Genomic DNA, 15,469 nt, shown 5'->3' with positions numbered 1-15,469 from the left:
GATTGATTTATCTATTAGAAAGGGGTATGGCTATGCTGCTGAACTTAGTAATCAGTTCTCAATGAAGATAATTGTAAATAATACAATACACAACAAATATAGTTCCAATAAGAAATATTTACATTTATAGACAAGCAATATCTAATACTAATATTACTTAATTCTAATACTAAAGGCTGGAGAAGACAATAATGAATCCACTTCTAAAACACCAACTGGATTTAAAAACTTTACTTTGGGGCCATAAATAGCTTAATAGGCTGAACACAGCAAAGCACACATGAAGCCTAAATCTAATCCCTGACATTAGACTCCCTGAGCACTTCCAGAAACAACCCCTGAACACAGAACCAAAAGTAGTCCCAGAACACTATTGGGCATAGCCTCTAATGTTTAAGGAGTTACGTAAGTTTTAGTGCTTTAGATTGCCTTGTGTGCTGTTAAGAAATATAATGTGTTACAATCTGGGGACTTGAGGGACAAAGTAATTGTACATGGATTCTGTTTTATTTATCTTAATGTTCTTTGGCTGAAACTTCAAAGTTATCAGCAAGGGGACTTCTTCTGAGAACTATGTTATGGGTGATTGGCCTTCCACTGTAACTTTACCTTGTCCTCTTTCTTTGCATCTTTGTTCTCATAATTAAAAATAAAAAAAAAATTAAAAAAAAAAAAAAAAAGGCAAAAGGTCAGTGAACTAAAAAAAAATTCTTAAGAAAGCAACTGGGGCCAGAGAGATAGCACAGCACAGCACAGCACAGCAGCGTTTGCCTTGCAAGCAGCCGATCCAGGACCTAAGGTGGTTGGCTTGAATCCTGGCATCCCATATGCCTGCCCCCCCGCCCCCCGTGCCTGCCAGGAGCTATTTCTGAGCAGATAGCCAGGAGTAATCCCTGAGCACCGCCGGGTGTGGCCCAAAAACCAAAAACCAAAAAAAGAAAGAAAGAAAGAAAGAAAGCAACCAATTTATTAAGTCACTAAGGAAGCAGTAATTATATGTGAAACAAAACGATGTCTGCTTCCTGCCCCCAATTGTAGATCCACATATAGCATGGTGAGTTAATTAAGAGAGGGCAATTGACATATATGAACATTATATATAATATAGTTTGGGAAAACATTTCTACTAGTATGCTGGGCTTCAAGTAGGCCAAATATTCTCAACTTCTGTTTCACTAAACCAAAACTGCAAATATGGGATGCACTGTTCAAGTATTAAGCTATGTTCAACTCAGGAAGTTGGTACTTACCGTATTTGCCGCTGTATAAGACGACCCCCTAATTTTGCAGTTAAGACATAGGTTTAGGCCTATATTCGCTGTGTCAGACAGAACGTTCTTGTGCTGCAACTGTATGTATCACAGTGAGCCAATCACAACAAGCAAAGATTCAAAGGTTATACTGTAATAGACTTCCTCTCTGACTCTGGCCAATCTGAGCAGACTTTTTACAGTGTAGATTTGGGTCTAATTTGCATGCATAAAAAGCCTGCTTGGATTGGCTGAGTTAGAGAGGCGGTCCGAGCAGCCGTGCAGTGATTGGTGCAGGATGGAGTTGGAAAATTCATTCTTTTGGCAATATTCAGACAATTTTCGTTTAGCGGCATATTGAAACATTTTTCGAGATATACTCGGCGTATAAGACGACCCCCGATTTTTGGTTGACTTTTGTTTCAAAAGTCGTCTTATACGCCGGAAAATATGGTAATTTCCCCAAATCATCTAGTCACTTTGTGCTAGCATCGACAAGAACATACCTCAGTGCCTCCAGAACTCTACTTCGCCCACTGCGAGCTACTCGTGTGCTTTCTGGAGTGGAAGAAGCACTATTACAACCAATTCTCAACAGGTAAGCCCTCTGTCCTTGGGGCTTTACTATTGATGTTGCTGACATTATCTCCTGCAGCTGTTTGTTGAAGTTCTCTCTCATCTCCATGGTCTGTGTCAGGACTTGAAAAAGATATAGACTGTGAAGCAATTTTCTAACGTTTTACTTACATAAACTGTCTTGTATACATCTGGTTAGACAGAAATTTATTAATTTACTGAATAGTTACAACTAATGTCATGGGATTACGATCCTGAAGAATGAAAGGGTAGCCCTTACCAAATGAGCTGCATATGAAATAATCTAGGAGGGCTTCAAAGACATTGTGCTATAAAACTGGCAGTTCTATGCCTTCCTAGAGCTCCCCTGCTTCTCCTCTCACACTATGCCCTGTATTCCACCATGCTTTCCAGTCATTCACATATGTACTTTCCCCATATGATCCTTGAAAACAAAGGCCACAAATAACTTCTGTGGTTTTAAGCATTAAAATGAAATACATTTATATTTCTGAAACAAAATAATGGTATTAAATTATACCAAAAACTGGTAGGATGATCCATATCATAGTCAGTGGTGAGAAACTAAGATTTTCCACTGAAATTAGGGAATAAGGCAAGGACTTCCACTGTCATGGCTCTTATTTAACAGTTGTTGAGGGGCCGGAGAGATAGCAAGGAGGTAAGGCGTTTGCCTTTTATGCAGAAGGTCATTGGTTCGAATCCCGGCGTCCCATATGGTCCCCAGTGCCTGCCAGGAGCAATTTCTGAGCATGGAGCCAGGAGTAACCCCTGAGCACTGCTGGGTTTGACCCAAAAACCACACACACACAAAAACAAAACAAAACAAAAAAATAACAAAACCAGTTGTTGAAGTTCTAGTGGAATATTAATTAAAAAGATAATTCCTGGGTAATTAGCATGGAGGTTATAATTCATGGGGAATTAGCATGGAGGTAAGGCATTTGCCTTGCATGCAGAAGGACGGTGGTTTGAATCCTGGCATCCCATATGGTGCCCCGAGCCTGCCAGGAGCAATATTTGAGTGTAGAGCCAGGAATATCTGCTGGGTGTGACCCAAAAAACAAAAACCAAACAACAACAACAACAACAACAAAGATAATTCCTGAGGCTGGAGTGGTGGCACGGAGTGGTAAGGCAGTAGCCTAGGACGGTTCGATCCCCCAGCATCCCATATGGTCCCCCCAAAAAAGGGGGAAAAAAGCTAATTCCTTTCACCTTAGCGCACAAAAACATCAAATACCTAACACCAACTTAACAAGGGAGGTGAGAAACGTATGTAGTAAGACTACAAATCAATGTTAAGAAAAACAGGAAAATATCAGAGAATGGAAAGAATGTACCTATTCATAAATCGGAAGAATCAATATTGTCAAAAAGGCCTTCCTTTTAGAAGGATTTATGCAGATCAATACCCTTAAAATTCCAATAACAAATGCTACCAACATTTGTATGTAATCATAACACATTCCAAATGTTCAAAGCAATCCAAGAAAAATAGAAGATAAAAAGAATGACATTTCCAGCACTGAACTATAATACAAAGTAATAAAACTGCATGGTACTGAATAAAGATAAACCCACAGACCAATGGAACAGAAGTGGAAGTCCAGAGTTGAACCTCCATTTATAAAGTTTAATCTACAACAAGAGTTGTATTCTACAACAAGAGTTGTATGTATATGAAGTAAAGCTTAGTATTTGAAAAAAAAAAATGCCTCCAAGAAATAGTGCTGGAAAAAAATGAATAGCCACACACATTTAGAAAAAGTGCAACAGGGGCCAGAGAGATAGCATGGAGTTTAGTAAAGGCATTTGCCTTTCATGCAGAAGGTTGGTGGTTCGAATCCCGTCATCCCATATGGTCCCCTAAGCCTGCCAGGAGCGATTTCTGAGCATAGAGCCAGGAGTAACCCCTGAGCACTGCAGGGTGTGACCCAAAAACTAAAAAAAAAGTACAACAGGGGCCGGAGATATAGCACAGCAGTAGGGTGTCTGCCTTGCACCCAGTCAATCCAAGATGGACTGTGGTACAAATCCCACCTGGCATGCCATATGGTCCCCTTAGCCTGCCAAGGTCGAAGATCTGAGATCAGAGCCAGGAGAAACCCCTGAGCACAGCTAGGTGTGACCTAAAAACCAAAATAAAATAAAGTACAACAGTATCTTGCATCATTCACAAAGGTAAACTCAATGTGGATTAAAAAACTTCAAGATCAGGGGGCCGGAGAGATAGCATGGAGGTAAGGCGTTTGCCTTTCATGCAGGAGGTCATCGGTTCGAATCCCGGCGCCCCATATGGTCCCCTGTGCCTGCCAGGAGCAATTTCTGAGCCTGGAGCCAGGAATAACCCCTGAGCACTGCCAGGTGTGACCCAAAAACCAAAAAAAAAAAAAAAAAAAAACAAAAAAAAACTTCAAGATCAGACCAGAATCCATAACATACACTGAAGGAAACATTAGCAGAATGCTCTACTTGACCACAGGCATCTACAATGAGACCACAGAGGCAAAGACAAACAATAGATAAACAAACGGGACTACATAAAATTAAAGTTTTTGAGTGGTAAAAGAAACTTATGCTCGAAAGACTCCCTAACAGGAGAAAATAATTGTATACAATATATAAGATAAAGAGCTAATATCCAAGATTTACAAAGCATTAATGAAACTCAACAACAATCAAAAATCCAACAGCCCCATTCAAAAACAGGGAGAAGAGATGAACATGTACTTTATCAAAGAAGACTTAAAGATGACTAACAGGTATCTGAAAAATTGCTCATCACTCATGATTAAGAAAATGCTAATAAAAATAACTCTGAGATATGACCTCATGCCAGTGAGGATAGCACATATCAAGAAGTCTGGAAACAGCTTGTTCATGGGGCTGTATTGTGAAAGGACCCTCATCCACTACTGGTGAGAGCCCCTATGGAAAGCAGTATGATCATATACCCCAAAATACAATTAGAACTCCTAAATATTCTAGCATTACCACTTCTTGGGATCTATGACCAAAACACAATCATACATTAATTGCAGAGAATATATACACCTATGCTCATCACAATGCTTAGTACAATAGCCAAGATATGGAAACAATACAAACATCCAACAATAGATGAATAGATCAGAAGTTGTAGTATATAAACACTATGAAGCACCAAAAAGAACAAAAACCATACAATTTGCCACTACGTGGAGGGAACTAAGTTGAATAGAGTCAGTCAGAAGGATATAGAATGATCTCTAGCATATGTAAGAAGAGAATCATTTCAAGGTAGCCACACATGGCAAAAGGTAACACGGTAGGAGAACTGATCTTTAGATAAAACTGCATTTGTAAGGGGGAAAGGAGTGTAAAAAGAGATGTCTTGAGGGTTTGGGGACACTTGTGACGGGTGTGGTGTTAGAATTATGTATTCATGAAATTATCATTAACAGTATTGTTAATGATACTCTATCAATAAATTGATACCTCTGTCAATAAAGATCAAAACAATGACTTTTTTTTTTTTTAAAAAAGAGCTTTGATAAAACAGGGATAAGAAAAAGAGAACCTGGGGGCCGGGCGGTGGCGCTAAAGGTAAGGTGCCTGCCTTGCCTGCGCTAGCCTTGGACGGACCGCGGTTCGATCCCCCGGTGTCCCATATGGTCCCCCAAGCCAGGAGCGACTTCTGAGCGCATAGCCAGGAGTAACCCCTGAGCGTTACCGGGTGTGGCCCAAAAACCAAAAACCAAAAAAAAAAAAAGAAAAAGAGAACCTAACTCATAAAAAGGGGACATTGACAGATGCAAGGTTATCTACTACAAAACTCTTTCCAATAACAAGGGAACTGAAATAATGAAAGTACATTGTAAGTGGCCTACCATATAGTGAACAGTTGCCAAAAACAGAAAACAGTCCCTAAACAGAATTATTAAAATGACCAGTTATTATTATCAAAATTATTATATTAGAGAATATATATTATTAAAATGATCAGTTATTATTATCGAAGTTATTATTTCAAGATCAAAGTTTAAAATAGCAGATATATCGGGGCCAGAGTGGTGGCATGAGCCATAAGGCGTCTGCCTTGCACGCACTAGCCTAGAAAGATCCACGGTTCCCCAGGCATCCCATATGGTCCCCCAAAGCCAGGAGCAATTTCTGAGTGCATAGCCAGGAGTAACCCCTGAGCATCACCACATGTGGCCGAAAAACCAAAAATTAAAATAAAATAAAATAGCAAATACACTATCTGTACTTACTTTCTTTCTTTCTTTCCTTCCTTCCTTCCTTCCTTCCTTCCTTCCTTCCTTCCTTCCTTCCTTCCTTCCTTCCTTCCTTCCTTCCTTCCTTCCTTCCTTCCTTCCTCCTTTCCTTTCCTTCCCCCTTTCCTTTCCCTTCCCTTCCTCTTCCCTTCCCTTCCCTTCCCTTCCCTTCCCTTCCCTTCCCTTCCCTTCCCTTCCCTTCCCTTCCCTTCCCTTCCCTTCCCTTCCCTTCCCTTCCCTTCTTTCTTTCTTTCTTTCTTTCTTTCTTTCTTTCTTTCTTTCTTTCTTTCTTTCTTTTTTTTTTTTTCATTTTTGGGTCAAACCCAGCAGCACTATTAGTCCAGACTCAGCACTCAGAAATCACTCCTGGCATGTACGGGAAACCATATGGAATGCCCGAAATTGAACCAGGGCCGTGATGGGTCAGCTGCATGCAAGGCAAATAACCTACCTCTGTGCTATTTGTCCAGCCCACATATGCACTATTTTTAAGATGAAAACATAAATATGTTTGCATAAAATAGCCTAGAAGATACATAAGGAACTCATAACATTAGAATGGTGGATTAAAAGATTTTGAACTCTGAAAATCGCATGATTAAAAATGTACCAAAAGGGGCCGGAGAGATAGAATGGAGGTAAGGCATTTGCCTTTCATGCAGAAGGTCATATGGTCCCTGAGCCTACCAGGAACAATTTCTGAGCGTGGAGCCAGGAGTAACCCGAGTGCTGCCGGGTGTGACCCAAAAACAAAAACAACAACAACAACAAAAAAGTACCAAAACTTTTGGAAAATCACTGAAAAGAATCAATGACCAGACTGTAATTTTTGTATATCTGTTTGCCTTGGGGCAATGCCTGGGAGTGCTCAAGTGTGACTCTAGTCTTGCTTTTTGGAGATTGCTCTTGGTTGGGTTCAAGGGACGATACAGTGTCAGGGAACAAATCCAGCATATAACTCCAGTCTGTTAATCTATCTCTCAGGTTCCAAAGAACAGGTTGTGGTTTGTTTTTGGTGTCATCCGGTAGTGCTCAGGGATTGTGCCTAGTAGTGCTTGGAATTTGTGGTGGACCTATTGGGGATGCCACATGCAAGTGCCCAACTCCTTTAGTATCTTTCTAGTACCCCCAAAGTACACATTTGAAAAAGATCAATTGGGGGGGGGGCAGAGCAACAGCACACTGAGTAGGGCCTTTGTCTTGAGCATGGCTGACCTGGGTTCAATCCCCGACAGCCCATTTGGTCCCTTACCATGAGTAATTCCTAAGAACAGAACCTTAGGAGTAGTCCTGGGCACTGCTGAATGTGGCCCAAAACCAAAACCAAAACAGGATCAACTTATAGTGATAGTACAACAGATAGGGCCTTTGCCTTGTATATGATTCCCCAGTACCCTATGAGGTCCTGAGACCACCAAAAGCAATCCCCAAGTACAGTAAAGAATAAACCTTGAGCACTGCCAACTGTGACCCATAAATAAATAAAAATAAAAAACAAACAACTTCGCAAAAAAGTTAGACAGGCTATTTTGTTTCTGTTTTGTCACTGAGCTACACTCTGCGATTCTCAGAGCTTACTCCTGGCTTTGCACCCAGAAATTCCTGGCTTGCTTGGGAGATCATATGGGGCGCTAGGGAGTGAACCTTGGTCAGCTGTGTACAAGGGAAATGCCTTATCCACTGTACTATCATTTCAGTCCATCAATAGCTATTTTATAAAATACTAGTTCTTCTTAAATCATTTAAAGCAAAGGTTCCCAAGCTTCTTTGGTTTATGGCCTCCGTTTCAGAAAAGATAATATCACTTAATATCTACCTTCTTTAAGAGAACAGCAGCATTTTCCAGTTGCACCTGATGCTCCTACAATCTCCTCCCCCACCATTCCATGATCCTAGGGGTAGTAAATAATGACTTAAACGCAATCCTCAAGAATATACTTGGGCCCGGAGAGATAGCACAGCGGCGTTTGCCTTGCAAGCAGCCAATTCAGGACCAAAGGTGGTTGGTTCGAATCCCGGTGTCCCATATGGTCCCCCGTGCCTGCCAGGAGCTATTTCTGAGCAGACGGCTAGGAGTAACTCCTGAGCACCGCGTGTGTGGCCCAAAAAACCAAAAAAAAAAAAAAAAAAAAAGAATATACTTGACTTTTTGGGGGGTGGAAGAAAGAAAGAGGAATATATCCCAACACCTGGTGATGCACAGACCCTAAGGGATGCCAAGGTTTCCAGGCTGGTCATGGGCAAGGCAAGCACCCTATCCACTGTACTATAGCTCCAGCCCAACATGCTTTACTTGTATTGAGCTATACTCATAACTTGACTTTTCTATATGATGCAAAAATATATTTAGAAATATATTCATTTTATCTTTCTTTTTTTTTTTTTTTTTTGGATTTTTGGGTCACACCCAGCAGCACTCAGGGGTCACTCATGGTTCCATGCCCCAAAATCGCTCCTGGCAGGCTCAGGGGACCATATGGGATGCCGGGATTCGAAGCACTGACCCTCTGCATGCAAGGCAAGCGCCCCACCTCCATGCTATCTCTCCGGCCCTGTAGAAAAATATTTATTTTAAAATGAAAAATATTTACCTCCTTTTTGGTTATTCTTTTCAATTCCATTTAACACTGCTGATTCTTTTTCATCGATGATAGTATTATCTGTATCATTTTCTTCTTCAGGCAGATGATCTGGCTATTGAATGACAAAAATTACAATTTGTCAAACCAAACCACTGTGTAAGGTTTCATAGCTATATAGATATATACATACATTTATACATATTTAGCTTAACAATGGAGATAAGTGTTATTCTTATAAAATAGTATCAATATTATTCATATTCTTTACCTTATCATCCTTTGCTGGTGAGTCAGTTGAGAGCAATCGACTGTTACAGACTCTGCCATCTTGTACAGTACTGATATCTAAGCTCATTTTGGGATTATATGTATGTGGGTAAAGAGATTCAGGAAGATGTTTGTATTCTTGGGCACACTGCAATGCAATGGTATGTTTTAAAACAATACTGAATAAAATCTTGGTGAATTAACAGGATGAAGGCAAACAACACTCAGAGGTTGATAAAAGTTAACAGAATTCAAGTTCTAAAAGGTCTAACACTGAACAAGCTCATTACACAAATCACAACTGTCTCACATTCTAATGCTTTGTTCACTAAAGCATAAAATCTCTTTTATTTTTGTGCCTTTTCTAAGATCAGTCATATTCTAGGAAATACCCACAAAGAAAAAAATAAAGGAAAAACAAAACAGAAAAAAATCAATTCTAGTGCTGAAGAGATAGCTCAATGGGCTGCCCACATGCTTTGTATTTGTACGAGGCCTGGGTCCCATCTCTGCACAGTATAGTTCCCCAGCATTATTGGGGAACATTATTCCTAAGCACCGATGGGTGTCACAGCCCTGTCCCCAAAATGAAACAAAAGAGAGTAACAATTATAAATTGTACTGGTATGCTAAAGGAATTCTCCTCTAACTATACAATTTTCTCCCAGACTTCCATCTTAAGTATTTATTAAGATATTTACTCTATAAAATTGAGTATTTTTATAGGATGTACTTTGTAGCCTTGGAAACTCAGGCTAGCAAAGCAGGCAGAGTGCTTGCATTACATATAAATGACCTAGGTTTGATTCCTGGCACCCATCATGTCCCCAGAGACCAAAAGAAATAATTCCCAAGTGCAGAGCCAGAAACAAGCCCCGAGTAGCACTGGGTATGACAAAAATTAAATAAAAGTACCCAGCCCGTTATATCTGGTATGTTCCATCTATCATCAATAATATAGCTACCCTTTTGCCTGATGCACACCTCTCTTCTGCTTCTTATAATTTTTGGTTAGTGAAAAAAAAAAAAAAAAATCAAGATTCAGAAAATATATCCACTGCAGACCTGCTTTAAGGTATAAAGATCTTGGGAACGGGGCCCGGAGAGATAGCACAGCGGCGTTTGCCTTGCAAGCAGCCGATCCAGGACCAAAGGTGGTTGGTTCGAATCCCGGTGTCCCATATGGTCCCCCGTGCCTGCCACGAGCTATTTCTGAGCAGACAACCAGGAGTAACCCCTGAGCACTGCCGGGAGTGACCCGAAAACCAAAAACAAACAAAAAAAAAGATCTTGGGAATGGAGAGATAGCATGGAGGTAAGGCATTTGCCTTGCGTCCAGAAGGATGGTGGTTCAAATCCCGGCATCCCATATGGTCCCCTGAGCCCGCCAGGAGCGATTTCTGAGCGTAGAGCCAGGAGTGACCCCTGAGTACTGCTGGGTGTGACCCAGAGAAAACAAAAAAACAAACAACAACAACAACAACAAAATCAAGGTATAAAGATCTTAAGTTTTTAATGCCAAATTATTAAAACTACACAATTAACAGATTGTTAAAACTTACATACACTGAAACTGGTTTGTACTCTAAATGTCTGTTTTATTATTTACTAGAGGGGGGGAGACAAAGTATTGCTTACTTCTAAAAGCCAGTGTTCAGAAACAATGTGTACACCTCTTTCTTTTGCAGATTTATACTCTCGATTAGTGTCGTTTAGTCGTCCTTGATAAATATAATGAGTCACTATCTCATCAAAATTCCACCTAAAACAATTATTTTAAAAGGAAAAAAGAACATCTGTATTAAGTAATGTGAGATGATCCTGACCCTCTATAAGTAAAACATTCTTTTGGGGGCCTAAAGGTTAGATGGGCCATATGTGGCCGTGTGCATGGGGACCAGATGTGATGCTAGGAATTGAATCTGCATCAGACAGTGTCTCAACCACTTGTACTATCATAACAAGCCTAGGTACCACATATGGTCCCAAGCATATACCTGGGAATAGTGCAAGGTAGATAGCTCCATAAGCACAGTAGGGGGTAACCCCCAAACCAAAATAAATAAGTAAAAAATGTTTGCAAGACTGGGGAGTTGACTCAAAGATCTGGATCACATATTTTGCATGTGGGAGCCCTGGTTTTGATCCAGGGTTATGCATGGTTCCCTCAGCATTGCCTGCAATGACCCCATGCACCAGACCTTTACATTACCTGGTATGTTCCCAAAGCAGAACTTTAAATATACTTAAAAAAAATACATGTGTCGGGCCCAGAGAGATAGCACAGTGGCGTTTGCCTTGCAAGCAGCCGATCCAGGACCAAAGGTGGTTGGTTCGAATCCCGGTGTCCCATATGGTCCCCCGTGCCTGCCAGGAGCTATTTCTGAGTAGACAGCCAGGAGTAACCCCTGAGCATCGCCGGGTGTGGCCCAAAAACAAAAAAAAAAAAAAAATACATGTGTCAGTGAATTGATATAGTATTTTGAAAGTATATGATAAATTGATAAATTAACATTCAAATGGAAAGATTCTGCAATTTGGCTAAAATTAGAAAACTTGTAGATGTCCAGCCTTTAAGTTGCCTAAAATCATGAGAGAAATTTATCATCACCAAACAGAAAGATGTACCAGCTACCTGTAATCTGCCCCGAGAGAAGCTGCAATCCGATGTAGTTCACTCTGCTTCTTACTGAGTTTTTTACTAACACAGACCACTACATTATGAAGTGGCTTGGCACCTTCTTCCTGCCGTGAAAAAGAAAATAAATATATTGGCCATTACTACTTAAAATGTTTTGTCTAAAACTTCCTTTTAATAAGCAATTGATTTTACCTTCTTTGATTTAGCATCCTTCAGTTGAGGGCTGGCAGAAAGAGTGACAGCATTTCGAGAGCTATTTGCCAAAGCAAGGTTCAAGTTTCTAATAATAACTTCTGAGAGTGGTGTAGATAACTTCATATTGTGCTGACTGGGACCTCCTGGAGTTTCCAAGGCTGCAAGTGCATCCTATAAAGAAGAGGAGAGAAAGGTTGATAAAAAGGAGAAAGAGACAGGGAAGGAAAAGAGAAGAACAAAGGAAAAGGAGGATAATTGTAGAAAGAATGAGAAATAGGGGTAGAGATATAAAAGAGGTGGGGGTAATATCTAAAGTGAACAGGATTATAGATTTAACCACCTCTGGTTTTCCTCCAAAGAAAATTTAGAAATGATGAATATATAATGAAGAAAAATAATTCCATATTGTACAGTAAAATGGTTTAAAGTGATGACTAGCTCTGACATTATTTGGGGTCTATTCTCAGCTTGATGCTACACCATTAGGTGCTGGGAATTGCACTTGATCTGGCGTTTCTGTTTACAAGCTATGTATATACGTATATAGTAAACAGCCCTAGGAACTATCTTCCCAGCTTGGAATTTTGCCCAAATCTTAAGATCTTAAGAGTTAAAGTTGCGGGCCCGGAGAGATAGCACAGTGGCTTGCCTTGCAAGCAGCAGATCCAGGACTAAAAGCTGGTTGGTTCGAATCCCGGTGTCCCATATGGTCTCCCGAGCTTGCCAGGAGTTATTTCTGAGCAGACAGCCAGGAGTAACCCCTGAGCAATGATGGGTGTGGCCCAAAAACCAAAAAAAAAAAAAAAAAAAAAAGAGTTAAAGTTGCAATCTCTCTCTCTCTCTCTCTCTCTCTCTCTCTCTCTCTCTCTCTCTCTCTCTCTCTCACACACACACACACACACACACACAAAACAGAAACAAGACACTAATTTTTTTATAAACGCTATGCTGCCTCATTAAAATTAAAACATAGGGGCCAGAGAGATAGCACAGTGGCGTTTGCGTTGCAAGCAGCCGATCCAGGACCTAAGGTGGTTGGTTCGAATCCCGGTGACCCATATGGTCCCCCGTGCCTGTCAGGAGCTATTTCTGAGCAGACAACCAGGAGTAACCCCTGAGTGCTGCTGGGTGTGGCCCAAAAACCAAAATAAATAAATAAAATTAAAACATAAACAAAGCAATATTATAGTGTTCTTTTTTTTTTTTTTTTTTGGTTTTTGGGCCACACCCAGTGGTGTGGCCCAGAGGTTACTCCTGGCTGTCTGCTCAGAAATAGCTCCTGACAGGCATGGGGGACCATATGGGACACTGGGATTTGAACCAATCACCTTTGGTCCTGGATCGGCTGCTTGCAAGGCAAACGCCACTGTGCTATCTCTCCGGGCCCTAGTGTTCCATTTTTTTAATAACTGGCATGGTTTCATCCACACTGATGGGCATCTAGGTTACTTTCATATCTTGGTTATGTTTATTATCTCATTATGTTATGTAACTAGTTTAGTTATATATAAAATATAATATATAAAATCATTACTGAGAGTGGGGTCAGAGTGATAGCACATGGTATGGCTTTGCCTTGCACTCGGCTGACCCAGGATGGACCTCGGTTCAATCCCCAGCCTTCCACATGGTCCCCCAAGCCAGGAGCAATCCGTGAGTATCACTGAGTGTGGCCCAAAAACCAAAAAAAAAATTAAATAGAACAATTAAAATATCACTAAAATAATTTTTTTTTGTTTTGTATTTTTTGGCCACACCCAGTGGCCCAGGGGTAACCCAGGGGTTACTCCTGGCTATGCAGTCAGAAATTGCTCCTGGCTTGGGGGGATGCCGTATGGTATGCTGGGGGATCGAATTGCAGTCTGTCTTGGTTAGCACCTGCAACGCAAAAATACCCTACTGCTTGCTTGTTCCAGCCCTAGTGATGTTTTTATGAATACCATTTGAAGTTATGAATAAACAAATGAACCAGATGGTAAAGAATCTTTTTTTGTCTTAATAGTATCTTTACTTAAGCACTATGGTTACAAACATGTTTGTAGTTGGATTTCAGTCATAAAAAGTATACCCCCCCCCCTTAATCAGTGCAACCTTCCTGCCACCAAAGCCCCACATCTCCCTCTTCTCCCACCCTGCCTCTCTTTCAAACAGACATTCTATTCCTCTCACTCACTATCATTGTCATGATAGCTGTTCGTGTAGTTATTTCTCTAACTTCACTCGCCACTCTTTGTGGTAAGCTTCATATTGTGGGCTGGTCCTTCTGGCCCTGATCTCTATTGTCTCGGTATTATTACCATACTGTATTTTATGTTTCTTTCTTTTTTTTGGGGGGGGGGGGCACACCCGGCGGTGCTCAGGGGTTACTCCTGGCTGTCTGCTCAGAAATAGCTCCTGGCAGGCACGGGGGACCATATGGGACACCGGGATTCGAACCAACCACCTTTGGTCCTGGATCAGCTGCTTGCAAGGCAAACGCTGCTGTGCTCTCTCTCTGGGCCCTATTTTATGTTTCTTATATCCCACAGATGAATGAGACTATTTTGTTTGTGTCTATCTCTCCCTCTGACTTATTTCACTCTACATAATAGTTTCCATGCAAAACAATTTTTAAGAAAGATTAAAGTCTAAGTTGAAAACTGAAAAATCCTCCAAAGTACTAATTGTTGGGGCTGTGGCACTGACTCAAAGTTAGGGTGTTTTTTTTTTGGTTTTTTTTTTTTTGTATGATGGAACAAGAGGGTTAAGCCAGAAGCAAACCGCCCTCACCCATCAATATGTATGGCTCAAAAATAAAAGGCAAAGCAAAGGGAGGAAGATTTAGAGAAGTAAAGAGAAACTATACATTCTATTCCTGTTGCCAAATCACCTTCATGTTTGCTAAGAAGCTCCTTCAACTAGTGTGATTTGTTCTTTCTCTTTTCCATCTACATAGTATACCATATGCAAAGCTGAATGCATTTAACCAGAGCTCAATTGATAAATATTTAATTATCGATATTTGTTTTTTTTTTTTTTTTTTGGTTTTTGGGCCACACCCAGTGACGCTCAGGGGTTACTTCTGGCTATGCGCTCAGAAGTCGCTCCTGGCTTGGGGGACCATATGGGACACCGGGGGATCGAACCGCGGTCCGTCCTAGGCTAGCGCTAGCAAGGCAGACACCTTACCTCTAGCGCCACCGCCCGGCCCCCTCGATATTTGTTTTATGGCCACACCTAACAGTATTAAAAAAGCTACTCCCAGCGCTGTGCTAGGGCCATGTGGAGTCAAGAACTGAACCTAGGCCTTCCACTGCGAAACACAAACATTTTAAGTCTGTTGAGCTGATTCTCTATCCTATATTTCCAATATTTTGTCAGTGTAATGTAAAAATCTTGTACATATCATTTTGCACAGTAAGAAAAAAAAAGAACAAAAGGCATTTGCTGGCATTGATGCTCTCAAGAGTAAAATATTAGTGCCTGTTTGACAACACACTTTGAACCAGACTTTTCCCTGTCAAATTAATATATTAAAAAAGAATTTGGTTTTTTTCTGAGTTTTTTTTGTTTGTTTGTTTTTGGACCACACCCGGCCGTGCTCAGGAGTTACTCCTGGCTGTCTGCTCAGAAATAGCTCCTGGCAGGGCAGGCACAGGGGACCATATGGGACACCGAAATTCGAATCAACCACCTTAG

At 40.8% G+C, this 15,469-nt stretch overlaps 1 protein-coding gene across 1 annotated transcript in view; it reads right to left on the bottom strand.

Annotated features, from left to right (window-relative positions):
• The window catches only part of TOPBP1 (DNA topoisomerase II binding protein 1), a 54,144-nt gene that overhangs the window by 15,075 nt on the left and 23,600 nt on the right, over positions 1-15,469 (bottom strand). Inside the window, exons 15-20 of the mRNA XM_049776028.1 lie at positions 11,789-11,962; positions 11,591-11,700; positions 10,594-10,717; positions 8,957-9,103; positions 8,698-8,800; positions 1,757-1,949 (exon numbers count right to left, since the gene is read on the bottom strand). Of these exons, the coding sequence (XP_049631985.1) occupies positions 1,757-1,949; positions 8,698-8,800; positions 8,957-9,103; positions 10,594-10,717; positions 11,591-11,700; positions 11,789-11,962 (851 nt within the window). The remainder of the gene's footprint in view (positions 1-1,756; positions 1,950-8,697; positions 8,801-8,956; positions 9,104-10,593; positions 10,718-11,590; positions 11,701-11,788; positions 11,963-15,469) is intronic.

Source organism: Suncus etruscus, chromosome 6 (assembly GCF_024139225.1).
Source record: "Suncus etruscus isolate mSunEtr1 chromosome 6, mSunEtr1.pri.cur, whole genome shotgun sequence".
NCBI lineage: Eukaryota > Metazoa > Chordata > Mammalia > Eulipotyphla > Soricidae > Suncus > Suncus etruscus.
The sequence above is the reverse complement of the archived record's forward strand: the minus strand, read 5'-3'. Positions and strand labels throughout refer to the sequence as shown.